At 43.4% G+C, this 14023-nt stretch overlaps 1 protein-coding gene across 1 annotated transcript in view; it reads right to left on the reverse strand.

The window, feature by feature from the left end:
- Positions 1-14023, reverse strand: part of TMTC1 (transmembrane O-mannosyltransferase targeting cadherins 1) — a 958188-nt gene that overhangs the window by 217734 nt on the left and 726431 nt on the right. Inside the window, exon 11 of the mRNA XM_069228190.1 lies at positions 13741-13854. Coding sequence (XP_069084291.1) covers positions 13741-13854 — 114 coding nt within the window. The remainder of the gene's footprint in view (positions 1-13740; positions 13855-14023) is intronic.

Here is a 14023-nt window from a genome sequence, read left to right on the forward strand (position 1 = left end):
TATTCTAAATTGTAAGCTAATCTGTACAATCCCACTCACTTGGATAGGGCCCCTGAGCATAGAGAAGTACAATTTGGCCACATGTGGTGTCAGACATTGATTAACTGGCTCATGGTTATGAAGGGGCAAGAAGCCCAGATGGCTACAAATGAGGTTGTAAGGAAGGCTAAGTAGACTATGCCAGCCAACATCTGTTGGAAAGCCTGTGGCACAAGTGCAGTAAAGTGCTGATGATTCCAAGCCATCATGCGTAAGAATGGACGTTGCATTGTCCAGGCCATTTTTATCCAGGTGATGTGCAGGGACAGAAGAAATTTACCAACCTTTTTCCAAGTTGGGCAACAGTTGCATCCAAGTTGGGCAACAATTCCGCAATAATTCAAGTAACAAAGACTTTTCACAACCAGACACAGGGATGGTGGAGGTGGATAATACCAGCTATTACTAGTTCAGTCACCTAACAGCAGCAAATTCATCAGCTGTTGAGAAGTTCAAGTATACATTTTGAAAGCGGGTCAATGTGTATATTCCTGACTAAAAAGTAATAACTACTGGAGAGCAATGCCACCTGGCACCGTAGAGAGGCCTGAGAGAGAGGAGGTAATGCACAGCTTGGAGGACATAGCCATCCGTATGAAAAAAACTCACAGTCATCCACGTTGAATTATCCGCTAATTCAACCTTCTCTATTTACAGTGTGCATGTGTGAATGTGTATGTGCATGAGAGTCTGTGTGTGTATGTTGATTTGTGGGTGTGCGTGGACAAGTGTGTGTCTGAGTGCATTTAAATTAGACCGTTTGATTTTACTAAAAGTATACATTTAATAATATGCTTATCTTCCAGCCCTCTTCGTCCATGTCTCTGTCGTTGTGTGATTAACCATTTTCATTCATCCACTGGAGTAAATGGCATGGGGCACTACATCAGCCCATTTCAGCCACAGGTAACTTCCTAGTCAGTGATTACATTCTGCTCTTTCGCAAGGAGCCCACGCACACACAACGTAGTTCCCTTAAGTGCCAGGGACAACTACGGCAATGTGTTCTTTATCAGCCCGAAAAAATATATTAATAATGGTGATGGCCTGGCAGCTCCACGAGCAATACTATTCTGCAATAACCATGACAAAACAAAACTAGCAGTGAGATAGCCAAAACTCCGGAAGCTAGTGCGAGAGCTATCGCTTCTTCTATTCATACAGAACCGAATTTTCAATCAAACCTTAAGCCCTTCCCTTAGTCAACTACTATAGTTTGTACGGAAACCAAGTCTACAATATTGCGTTTTAGTTTGTGTACTCTTAAAGACCTAATAAACATATAAATACAAAAATGTGTGATGCCTAGAATTAGTAGGTTATCCCAGGGCTGAGTTGTTTTGTGTGCCCCAGGGGTACCACTGTCACGTCACTCTAGGGACACATTATATAGCACTGCTATAATGCTCTAGTTCAAACATCATCATTATCTTTACCTTATTAGAGTGTCCTGACAAATAAAGCTTTCAGTTACTTTAGGTTCATTGTAAACGTTCTATAAATATAGTAAAATAAGTGTAATTTAATTCTATGCTGTGCATAGTATCAGTTGTCTCGCCAGCCCCGGTTTAAAAAATAAATATGTGTATATTTGCACAGGCAGGATGCTGGTCACTTTCTTCATTCGCTGGTCTGTCCACGCGTTTTGCTGCCCACACACCACACCATAGTGCTTGGGGCAATGGGTCAGACCCTTTTAGCACTGGTTCTTTTCACTGTGAGTGATAGCGGTTTGCTTCTGCTCATGTGCACATCCCCTCCTAAAAAAAGTAGTCAACGGTCTGTGGGTATTATCTGTTCCATTTCTTTTATTTATTTATTTATTCATTTATTTAGGTGATTGGCCATTTTTGGACTTTTTTCCAACATTTATACACCACCCCTACAGTGCACCATTTTTACTTTTAGTTATTTTTAAAGTTGTAATGCCAATTCCATATGTGTGTTAAAAAAAAAATAATTGCAGTAAAAGCATTGCAGGCTTTGCCAATCCTTGCACCTGGGAGCAAATGGTTGGAGCAGTGTCAGCCCAGTCTAGTGGCCTGTCTCCCCTGCCCCCCCCCCCTTTTCGGATGTCAAGCGTGTGCATTCTGATAGAGCTGTGCAGGTATGGGCCAGTATTGTGACGCGGTATAAGAGGCGTTTTCTAGCTGTACCTAAAGGCTTTTTTGCATTCATTGCATGCAATGTAGATCTATGGTTTTCATCTTCGCCGTGTCTGTTTTTTAAAGCTCATTGAAATAAAGCAAATCCACTAAAAAGAGCTTTCTTCTATTCTGTGGCATCATGTTAACACGTATTTTAGCAGCAGAGAATGGGTTTGGGTGACTGATGAAGACACAACGTCGTTTCCACGGAGCGCGGCCATTGTTTTTCCATCGCCAGTCACCGGGAACTGCGGCCCCGGCTGGCGGCAGTTTCTGCATCTGCGACAAAAGCTTGCATTTCAAGGCTGACCCTGGGGGAAATCACAGACAATTACTGCCTGGAAATACTCTGCAACCTCCTTTCATGGAAAAGACAGCCTTCCTTAAACTGACAGCATTCAAAGGAGGAAATTCAGACGGCCTGACGGGAAAAAATGTGTGCTCCGTGTTTGAAGACAGGCCTCAGACAGCAGATATAAAATCCAGCTTTAATTGCCAGCGACACTCGGCTGATGGGAGTGCGTTCAGGGTATTTTGTTAATCTGTACTGCAAGGAAAGTATTTCCGTATATGCCACACACCTGGCTAAATGTTACTTTGCATTTGACAGAACACCGCAGAAAAGGGAGGAGACGAGCTCTCATGCCTCAGACAGAAGCCAGGAACCCGAGTTGGAGCTTACCACTAAAGGCCCACATTACTTGAGGCCACTTGTGGCAAATAGTTTCCAGCCACATAGGAATTATGTGGGACCTGCCTACTACTGCAACGTCGGCCCTGCCTAGCTCAACCACTGCCGCAACTTCCGCCTAACCAACAGGCAATCAAGCAATGTGGATGTTGCCTAATTGGCCTCGCACTCGTTGTTGCTTGGATAATATGTTTTTATCACTTGGCACTTGAGTGACTTTGCACTTCAAACTGGGTTTGCACAATGTAGTCTAGTGTAAATTATTTTCTGTATATGAACTATGTTATAGTAATGATGGTTTCTTTCTTTCCTCTTTAAATTTTTTTAGGTTTTGATTTATATCTGTGGAAATTCCCACCATCCATAGGATTAGGTATGTTACTAGGTCCTGATGAATCGCATAAGTTAATTTTCCAGACATTAGCGAGAAACATGTTGACCCATTACATAGAGTAACACAGGGGACCCTGTGTGCTCTGTCTCTTATATGCCATTGTTCTCTAAGAGACATTATTTGTACTATACCGATGCGTATTTTTATGGGGTTTGTGGTCATTATCCCACTTATTCCCCCTATTCTGGTTTTTAATCTTGTCAGAGGTTTAAGCTCGAGTATTAAAATTATTAGCAGTTACCTCTAGGCATTTTTAATCTCTTTATTTACCAATCCTTCATTTACCTGTTTTTGACCGGCTATACTTGATTCACAAAAGATCTCCGGCAAAGAGCCCCCTTGTGGGGCCCGTCAGGCATTGCAGCGCCGGCCTGACGAGGAGCTGGCCCTATGATGAAGCATGTCACCGGATGGTGAGTGAGGGCTCTTGCTTCGAACAGCTCTGGTTCTCATCTACGGACCAAGCGTTCTATCTGAAAGAAACCCATTTTTCTATATGGAACCGTGTGTAATCTTTATCTGAATGACTGTCTAGTGGGAACTTTACACACAGGACCAGGAGTTAGACTCCGAATATCCCATTTTCCTGCCCCTCCACTGTTGTTTTTTCGATGATTATGGATGACCAGGAGGATACACACCACCATCACCTTAGTCTCACATTTTGTTGCATTATCTTCTAGAAAATTTTGACTCATCCATGAGGTAACGGAGAATTATGTAGATTTACTATCCCAGGATGGGGATGGTTGATCAGGAGCTGAGTCTCTGCAGCATAACTGGAAAATATTGTTCCAAAAAGAGCATATCAGCCTCATCAAGTGGCTCATACATGTGTTAAAGTACAGAACGTAACAGACCAGGCAGGGTCGGACTATATCCGACAGGTTGGTCTCACAGGTCAGTGTGTGGGTCGGTTTTCGGCTGTTTGTGGGCCAGTTTTATGGTCTGTTGGGCCAAGTTCTACTTTTGATTTCCCTGATTTTAAAGAAAACACTGACTGCACCAACCTCAAATCCATGCAGCCTTACATGCCTAGCAAAAGACTTATAAAGCATGTCTTTAAAAGTTCAAAACTGCCATAATTTACAAACATAAGCCACTTTTTAGCTGTCTAATTCACAAATGGGGACCACTTTTATTTTGGTCTCCGGGTCTATCATCTATCCCAGTTCGACCCTGGACAGGGATAAGCCACAAATATATATTTGAGAGCTGATTGGAGAGAGGCAACATAAATGTAGAGGAACTATGAAACAGAAAAGAACATATGTTTAGGAAACGCGCAGGTCATGTTTCATACGAGGTTACAAAACGTGCGGAGTGTTCACGCTTTCTCTTGTTTTGTACGAAAAATCATTGAAAATGACAAAATCTGCCATTGCTGCAGAAAAGCTGAAGGGCATTATTGCTCAGGTACCGCAGACAACCATACAAAATGGTACTCAGGCAGTGAACATGACTGGCACTGTCATACCGAGGTGCATATACTGTTCATATCCAGTTTCATTGACTGATAATGAGATCTGCCTTGGTATGCAGACACAATTACTCCCAAACCCACGGGACTCCGTTTTTCTGGTGTCATTTTACTTCTTATTTTGAAGTTTGGCATAGGAATGTGATTTAGATTAAACTTTACATTTCTGCTACACTTTCTACTCAGTGCCAGTTTTTTTTCTTTCTGAAAATAAACCTCAGTGTAATCCAGTAAGCCACCTAATTCGGCCAGCCAAGATCAACCACAAATGAACCCTCCCCAATTTGCCTAAAGGTAATGCTTACCCCTTCCTCACCACCAGAATTCACAAGGAGCCTCCAGGGGAGACTGTCTTTTGTGCAGCTGTTTGAAGAACAGGCCAACATTTTAACAATAGCAATTATTACATTTAGATAAAAAAACAGTGTTCCAAAATGCTGCGATTAATCACTTTCAAACTATATAAAGTTTCATAGCGAAATGTAAATTGTTTCTGACTATTTTTCAATTTCTCACAGCATGTACCAATGTAAGCTGTGTGTCGAAAATCAGATACACATTGATTGTTTGTGTGTCTTCTACTGGTGCGCTCAAGTCAACAAAGTCGAACATTTTTCTCTATCTGAAACTATGATCATGTTTGTATTCACTTAGATTTGCTCATTCATAAACATACTCATTTATTGGAATATAAAAATTTGAAGTCCATGATTAACAATCATCTCTTGTTGAACTCTGCATCACACTCCTCTGTTTATTTTTACTAAATTGCTGTGCCCCTTTACTAAACCTACCACAGATTCCTCATCTTTTTCTCTAAAAGAAGGAAAAATAATCTTTGACCAGGGAACGAACTGCCGAACCTCTGGAGCGGTCCTCATATACATGAAGTCTTGTGACACCACATTAATTACCAATTTCCTTTGCTGTAGTGACAATTGTAAGTTTGCGTGGGTCGCCTTGTGTCATAGTTAGGGCACCATTTGAAGGGCTCACCTCCTCACCTCCAAGTTCCCTTGACTAGAATGAGGTGCATCCCCAGTTAGATACAAAGTATGCTAGTTTAGGATGCCACTCTAGACTTCCCGTTTCCTAATTAAAAATGTCATATTCCAGAAAGACTCTCTCTCCCACTTTAGAAAAGAAGTGCACAAATTAGGTTTTGATCTTCAAGGAACTACAGCTCCTTCAGTAAGGATCACTCCTGAGGAGACTGCATCTTTTCCAGAACCATTAATAATGAAACTTGCATGATCATGGCAGCATATTTGGGGAAAATATGGAAGTTCACTCATTAAGCGACACAAACCACTATTTTGGGGAATTCCAAGATTTCTTTATGTGTGTGGAAATTTCAGAAACAGCACAGTTAAAAATAAGCCTGGGTGCTGTAATCCTAAATATGGGTCTGAGGGAGTAACCCTTTCTGCAAGATATAAGGAGTTGATGTCCGGCTGTTGTACATCTTTGCCCTTGAACTCTGAAGGCAATTATCTTCATTGTTACATTTGATTGTGTAAAGGAAGGGGAAGCAAAAGCCTTTTCTGATTCTACTAATGACCGGAAAGAATCTTCCGAGGAACACACTCTGTCCTTCCATGTGTGCCTGTGATAGTCTAGAATAAAGAAGAAACTCTTCTGGAGAAAAATACTGCATAAGACTCAAAAAGTCTGAAGAACATAGGCAAAGGAATGTCAGCTAGATCCAGGTGCCCCGAAGAGTACGACCAACAAACGTACCCTCAGCATCCAACAAAAAGTCAGTCACTACTGGGGCTCTATGCGCACTTCCCCTGGAGCTGGTCCAGTAGGAGGATACACAAGTAGTGCCTGGAGATAGTGCAGTGTGAGGCTCAGAAGTTAGTGCTGCTTGGGTCTCTCATCTCCCTACAAATACTAGATATAGCCATCAAGGTGCATTGGAAGTTGTCTCTTTCTGCCTTAGACACCTCTTAAACGCACAGCTTCTGCTGATGAACCGCAGAATAAGTCTAAGCAGCCTTTAAAACACTTGCCCTATGTAGCGGGACACTGGTTACTAAGCAAACAAAAATGTAGGAAGTGGTGATAACTTTGATAAGGATTCAGATGAACGTATTGAAAAGAATAGTTTGACGATGATCAATATCGTCCTTGAACTGATTTTAATGGTACTTTAACCTCAAGCACAAAAATGTTCCTTAAAGCCCTATCTACTTCACATTGTAGAAAACATGACACACTTTGCCTTCTGGGCACTCAGCCACTCATGCACTGAGAGACAGCCACACAAGGATTGAAGAAGACAGCAAAGGACACTGGCACACCGTACCAACCACTCAATCATTGTCACGCCACAATCACAACAATCAGCCAGAAGCATGTAGGTAAGTGCGGAGTTGCAGGCAAGCAACCTACACAGAGCTTATCACATAAGAAAGATTTACACATAGAACACAATTCTCCTTTCTCTGCCAAAATTAAGATTTTCCTTAATTATGCATCTAGTCAGAATCGGTCATCAACATTACAGTACAGAAGTCTGCTCTCTGCATGTGTTCCCTCCAGAACTTGCTAGCTACCTCTTAGAAGAATCACTGATATTGTTTAAACTCTTATTTTGAACCAATTGCAGTGGGAAAAAGCTAGTGTTATTCATGTGCATCAATCTGGTTGCAAACATGGTGGCTATTAGCAATGTGCCAAGGTTAGCTAAGTTATGGTTTGCAAGCGCCTCTAATAACACGTTGTTAATTACTGAATGAGTCTGTGCAATGTTTGATACATGCAAAACTTATACTATGGGTTGCATTTAAAATTTCAAGATTCAGATGCTCAAAAGGGTTTTTATACCGTTAAGACAATCAGATTCTTGCTATTTTTCCTCAGAGGGCAGATACTCATAGCTGCGACAAGAGAATAGATTAAGTTAGCTGGACTGCACCCCAGATGGATCAGATATGCTAACTTCTGCTTGGAGCTCTCCTTTGCTACTAAAGATCGATCATCAGGAGTTCCTGTACAAGCGCAGGCAAAAACAGGGGTGCACACACGTGCACAGACTAAGCTGCCCCACTGTGTAATCAGCTGCATGACAGTGCAAGCTTGGATCACAAAAAGCAGGGATCAGACAGACACAGAAGCCACATAGAGTGGCAGGTTGCATTAAGAGGAGCCACAAATGACATCTGGGCAACTGCACACGCACATGGGTAAATGTGTTAGCAAATCATAGCCAGACTGTGGTGAACGTTGTTACTGCTGCAGTTGTCCCTTCCATGGTCATAGTTGACGGTACAGCTGCAGTATCACTTTTTATCGTTCCGCTGAGCCTTGTCATGATGATTTATGTGGTCACGACTTGATTCCTGCTATGATTAGAGATTTGGTGGAAGCGGTTGTCACGACCCCTACTGTTGTTACAATTGATACTCTGGTGGATGCTACAACTGATGTTGACACTGTGGTTATAGCTGTTTCCGCAGATGTTGCGGCTGTGCTCCCTGCTCTGGTATACACTACTGTTACATGTATGCAGTTGTGGCCTTTGCTGTGGTTTGTACTGTTGCAGATGCTGTTTACATCCTTGATTAAGACTGGTGGAAGTGATTCCCAGGTTTGTGGCCTCTGTTGTGCCTACAACTAATGTATCAGCTCTTGTTATGACAGGGTTGAATGTTGGGCCAGCTGCTGTGACCAGGTTTTTGCTCAAGCAGTTTCTTCTGTGGCTCGCTGCTGTGAAAGAAGTTATTATCACTGCTGTTGCATCTGTGGTTTATGCTGTGGCATCTACTGGCATTACAAGGGAGGAGGGTCACTGTGATCCCTGCTTGCAGCTGTTGCTGCTCCTCCTGTTGTGTTTTATTTTGGTGTTAGCCTCTGTTGCTGCTGTAGTGGCAGTTGTCACTGCTTCTTGTAGCAGCTGTTGTTGTCATTGTTGTCCCCATTGTAGCTATAATCATTGTTGCTTCCATAGTAATTGCCTCGCTGAAGCTGTGCTGCTGGTGTTGCCTCTATCATGCTGACTGCTGTTGTCACTGTTGGAGTTAGAGCTGTGGTTGCGGCTGTGGTAGGCAGCTTTTGTTGTCCCTGCCACCGGGCCAGATGTGGTCAGGGCCGGCTTTAGCGGTGGTGGTTCCCAGTGCGACAATTGTTTTTTGGTGTCCCTCTCCCACTACCTCCTCCTCGAATTCCCTCACTACCACCAGCCAAAAGTGCCCTTCATCTCTCCATAGCCCCACTTGCACATGCAATTCATTTGCTTTAAAGCACCTAACAAAGGTTAGCTTTACTTATCCACTCAACTATCCAAATAAAATACAGATCTGTTCTTTGCAGCAGGCATATTAACCCTCTGATCTCTCTTTCTCTAGCAAGAACATTAATCACAAGTTATCTTGACATTTGTATTGCTACCTGAAAGCTGGATGCACAAGGAACTCTGCAGCAGGTGCTTTTAAATCTTAAGTTATTGCTAAACACAGAGCCCAACCCCCAGGTTAGTACCCTCCCTCCAGGTCAGCAGCCAGTGTGGCCGCACCACTGGCACTGCTCTAAAGCCAGCCCTGGATGTGGTTACTGCTGGGTCCTTGTAGTGATTTTATTTATGATCAATGTTACTGTTACTACTGTGATCCTTAATGTGCTTATAAATACCTTTGCATCTATTCTTGCTACTGTAGAGATGGCTGTTATCGCAGCTATAATGGCTACAGTTGTGAGTACAGTTACTGATGATGTAGTTCCTGTTATGGTAGAATCTATTCTTATTTCTGTTAGTAGTAGTGAGGTTGCAGCTGTGATCACTGCTGTGATGCTTGCTGCACTGAAAGCTATGATCATGGCTACGGCTGCAGCTGTAGTTGTTACTGCTTTCCCTGGGTTGGAGCTGTGGTCACCACTGTGGTCTGTATTGTAGCTGTGTCTTTGATAACTGTTTAGTCATTGGACTGGTTGCTGCTGTGGTCCTTGCTGTGCTTGCAACTGTTGCTGCTGCTTTCTGGCCCGAATGCCCCTCTTTGAATATTTCCCTTTTGTTAGTCATGCGAGCACTGGCAAATAGCCAGAGCTTTCTCTAGCAAGACCTAAAACGTAATGGCCAATCAAACAGTCAGCTCCTTTAAAGAGACTAACCAGCATTCCAAATACAAAATCTGCATATTCTTTCTTTTGGTGACGGCCAATCTGCAGCAGCAAAGAGGTAATGTTAAGTGGCATAGTCTACTGCATTCAGATCTAGGGATGTTTAGTTAAGTATCTTGCATTTGTCAGGTGGATGTTAAAAGTGTCTTACAGCAAGTCATGAAGGTATGTGCTGTATGAATTTAATCTTTCAATATTTATAGAGAGGGCAATGAGACAATCACATTTAATGGGTGACTCTATTAGTTTCTCGAGCCAGAAGCTCTACATTTAGATACATGCAAGTTAAATGTACCACTGCCATCTACAAAAGCAGCGGGGTAAATGTGTTCCTCTAAACTAGTAGGACAGAGGTGTTTCTTCAATGGCTTATTCTGCCTTAAAGAGGCTTACCCTTCAGCAGACAAAAATCAATGACACCTGGCAGATGTAGTGTGGCACCGGATCTGATGGACTAGGTCACCGCATCTTCCCACACTCCTGATACCAGGCGCGGTGTCAGGGGGTAAATAACGAGGAACCGAGCTCATGCTCTCAGGATCCCAATACACTCAAGATGTTTGTGAGCGTAAATCCTAGTGGGTCCCTCCCTCCACTGCTCGTTGCGATTGGCAGGACCAGAGCTACTCCACACCACATGTGTGCTGGTAATAAATGACAAAATGTTACTGAGTTAAGTAGATGGAGTGGTTCCTGACAGCAGCTGCACAGAGGTTTCATCTTTCTTCTCTTTCTGCTCGAGGTGAATCGAGAATTACTTCACAAGCCTAATTTTGACAGATAGCGCTGTCAGAGGCAGAATTCCTATTGTCACTGTCTGGCAAGTAAAAGTGCTTGAGTCAACCATTAATCACTCCTGCCTTAGGCTTGAGTTGTCTAGCTACATGACGAAGCTCTGATAGAAGAAAGAAGAGGTTAGAAGAATAAGCTTGCTCCTCTCACTTTCAAAGAGTTCCACAAAGTATTTCAGACTTTTTGCGGTGGAAAGTTCATGTAAACATACAAGAAGTATTGGCAAAGCAAATAGGTCTCGCCTATGTAAGAGCTATTGGCTTTGGCAATGTGTTTTCACCATGTTGTTCACCAGTGTGGCTGCTGTTCAGCATGGCTAACAGTTAGTGGGGGAGAGTGCTGTAAAATGGAGTAGGGTGGAACCGAATGTTCTAGAGTGGAGCAGGGGGAGTAGACAGTCGTAGAGTTGAGTACGAAAAATACAGTGTCGTAGAGTGGAGTGGGGAAATAGAGTTCAGTGGTTTAGTAGTGGAGATTGTCGTAGAAAGCAGTGGCATGGAGAATCGCAGAGTAGAGTGGCATAGAGTGGGCTGGAGTGGGGTGAAATCAGATGGAGTGGGTTGGATTGAACTGAGGTGGAGTGGGGTGGATGGGACTGAGATAGAGCAGAGTGGATTGGAGTAGAGTGAGGTGGGCTAGAGAGGTATGGATTGGAGTGGGGTGGACTAGATAGATTTGGGTGGATTAGATCAGGGTGGAGAGGATCGAATCGGAGTGGGGTGAATTGAATCAGAGTGGGGTAAATTGGGGTTGGGTGGAGTGGACTGAACTGGGGGTATGTAGACTAAAGTGGGGTGGAGTGGAGTGGATTGGAGTGGGGAACTTTGGGGTGAGGTGAGGTGGGGTGGATTGAAGTGATGTGGTGTAGATTGGATGTGGTAGTGGCACTGGAGTGTAGTAGAGTTTTTGAAGTGGGGTGGACTAGATTGGAATGGGGCGGATTGGAGTGGGGTGGACTGGACTGGAGTGGGGTGGATTTGACTGGAGGGGGATGGATTGGATTGAGTGGGGTGGATTGAAATTGGGGTGGCTTGATGCGGGGTGAGGTTGGGGGGATTTGAATGGGGTGGATTGCATTAGAGTGAAGCGGATTGGGTAGGGGTGGATTGGAGTGGGTTGGAGTGGGGTGGATTGGAAGGGACTGGATTGGAGTGGGGTGTATTGAATTAGGGTGAGGTGAGATGGATTGGACTGGAATGGGGTGTGCTGGATTGGAGTGGGTTGGATTGGAGGAAGGTGGATTGAAGTGGGGTGAAATGGGCTTGGTGTGGGGTGGTTTGGATTGAAGTGGCATGGATTGGGATGGAATGGTGTTGGGTGAGATGGGGTGGATTTGATTGGGGATTGGAGTGGGGTAGACTGAAATGGAGCAGATTGAACTGGGGTGGATTGATGTGGGTGGATTGGAATAGGGTGGATTGTGGTGTATTCTATAATTGCGTGTTAAGGCATCATTTTGTAAATTACACATATGAAAGAAACAATGTCGCTTTGCAATATTTAGAACAAGGTAAATGTAATCTTTTGAGAACAGTGCCCATGAGCAAAGAACAAAACAAAGCTTGGGTCTGCAAAGAAAGAAAAGAAGACTTGTCAAAATGAAAGAAAGTGAACTATAAAAAATAAAACTTTGCAATTTTGTTTGTCCTGCTTGGCACGTTTTGCCACTCACACTGATCTTCAAAATAATCTACAGACCAGCCTTGAAAATGCCAATTCAGCTGGCTTGCCAATAATGCTACTGTGCAGCTAAAAGCGAGTTCACTTTTCCTGAACCCTGTTAAGTACAGTTCTATTCCCTTTAACTGCTTTATACATGGATTCACTCTAGAGTTTGTTGCCTTCCGTTTGCAGGGTACTGGAAGTTAAAAAGAACAAAATAGTGCCTCAATCATCTCGGGAGCAGGGGACAGGCACTGATTACGTTGAATCAATCAGTGGTTGGTCCCTGCTCCACAGAAGGGAACAGCAATGATGCTTGGCCTGTAGTGACCAATTCCTAGGCTGTTAAGAAAAATGCACACAAGCCATCAAACTGTAAGCCACGGGCGGGCTCCAAGCCCTTTTGTACAGAATTGTGCCTCGCAAGAGAGGTGCATACACTACACATGCTCTCGCAGGTCAACCCTAAAAGCTAGGAAATAAAAATGTGAAGTTCTATTATACATAAACAGACCCCATGAATTAATACTTTCATTCAGAGGTCACAAAATGTAAAGCACCTCAACACAATCACCAGTTTAATAGTACAAGGAAATCTACTAGCGACAGATCAGACAGAAACATATAGCTCACATGTATACATTCCCAGATCCCCAACCTGTGGGCAACGTGAGGGAGCAAAATATCTAATAAAAATGACATCAATATTGCATGAGCACATTTCGCATTCATATTATTCATTGAATTTGCTTTCACAGTGCTTTGGAGTCGCATAATGATTGTACTATCACTGAAATTGCTAAGGGAGGAGTTCGGTGAACAGAAAGAAACAGTTCTTTTACCCAATCCTGTATCTCTAACAATTATCAACAACAGGCGTTCCAGAAGGTTCTTTTGCTTGGTGATGTCAGCTTGGCTTTTGAGACCGATTGTGACATCATTCACGGCATGGCCCTTCAAAAACAACTTAATCATTATTACAAAGGATCCCACGATCCCACTGCAGTGAATCCGAAGAACTCTGCATTCTGTTCAGCGAGTGTATGTCACTGGAAGGGGTGTGGTGCATTGTTTTCCTATTCAGGCATGTACCAAGAACGCCTAACGAGCCTCCGCAGATGCATACAATAGCTTTCTGACGCCCCCTCTCCACTTGAGCTAGTCGATGACACTTCATTGCCTGAGGTGTAGCTATGGAAACTTTTCTATTCGGAACACTAGAAAGGACAAAGAGAACTGGAGACAAGCCAAGATGTTGATTTTAATGGCTGAAAGCACACCGAGCCAAGGCCGTATCTGCCGCCGGAGAAATGTCTACAGTTAATGGGAAAAGGGCAAGTGTGCCGGAAGCTAAAGGGCGATTAAATAAACAGCAAGCCGAAGTGACAGCCTAGAATTGGCTCGGACAACTTACTTAAGGGCGGTTTTGTAGTGGAAAATGGCCTCCTCGTTTCGACCCTGGTCTTTCAGGAAGTTGGCGTAGTTGTAGTGCACTTTCGCATTGTGTGGTAGGGTTTGCACTCCGGATCTGCAAAAGGGAAAAAGCACACACCACTCTTAGATGCCATGATTTTCACTTCCCTGTAGCAACAATGTGAGTAGAGCGTGGAAAGATTACAGCCATTCTCTGCCAACAAACCGTGTTGCAACGCTCTGAAGTACATTTTAAATTACATAAACGCTCGTCGTAAATTAAT

Source organism: Pleurodeles waltl, chromosome 4_1, assembly GCF_031143425.1.
Source record: "Pleurodeles waltl isolate 20211129_DDA chromosome 4_1, aPleWal1.hap1.20221129, whole genome shotgun sequence".
NCBI lineage: Eukaryota > Metazoa > Chordata > Amphibia > Caudata > Salamandridae > Pleurodeles > Pleurodeles waltl.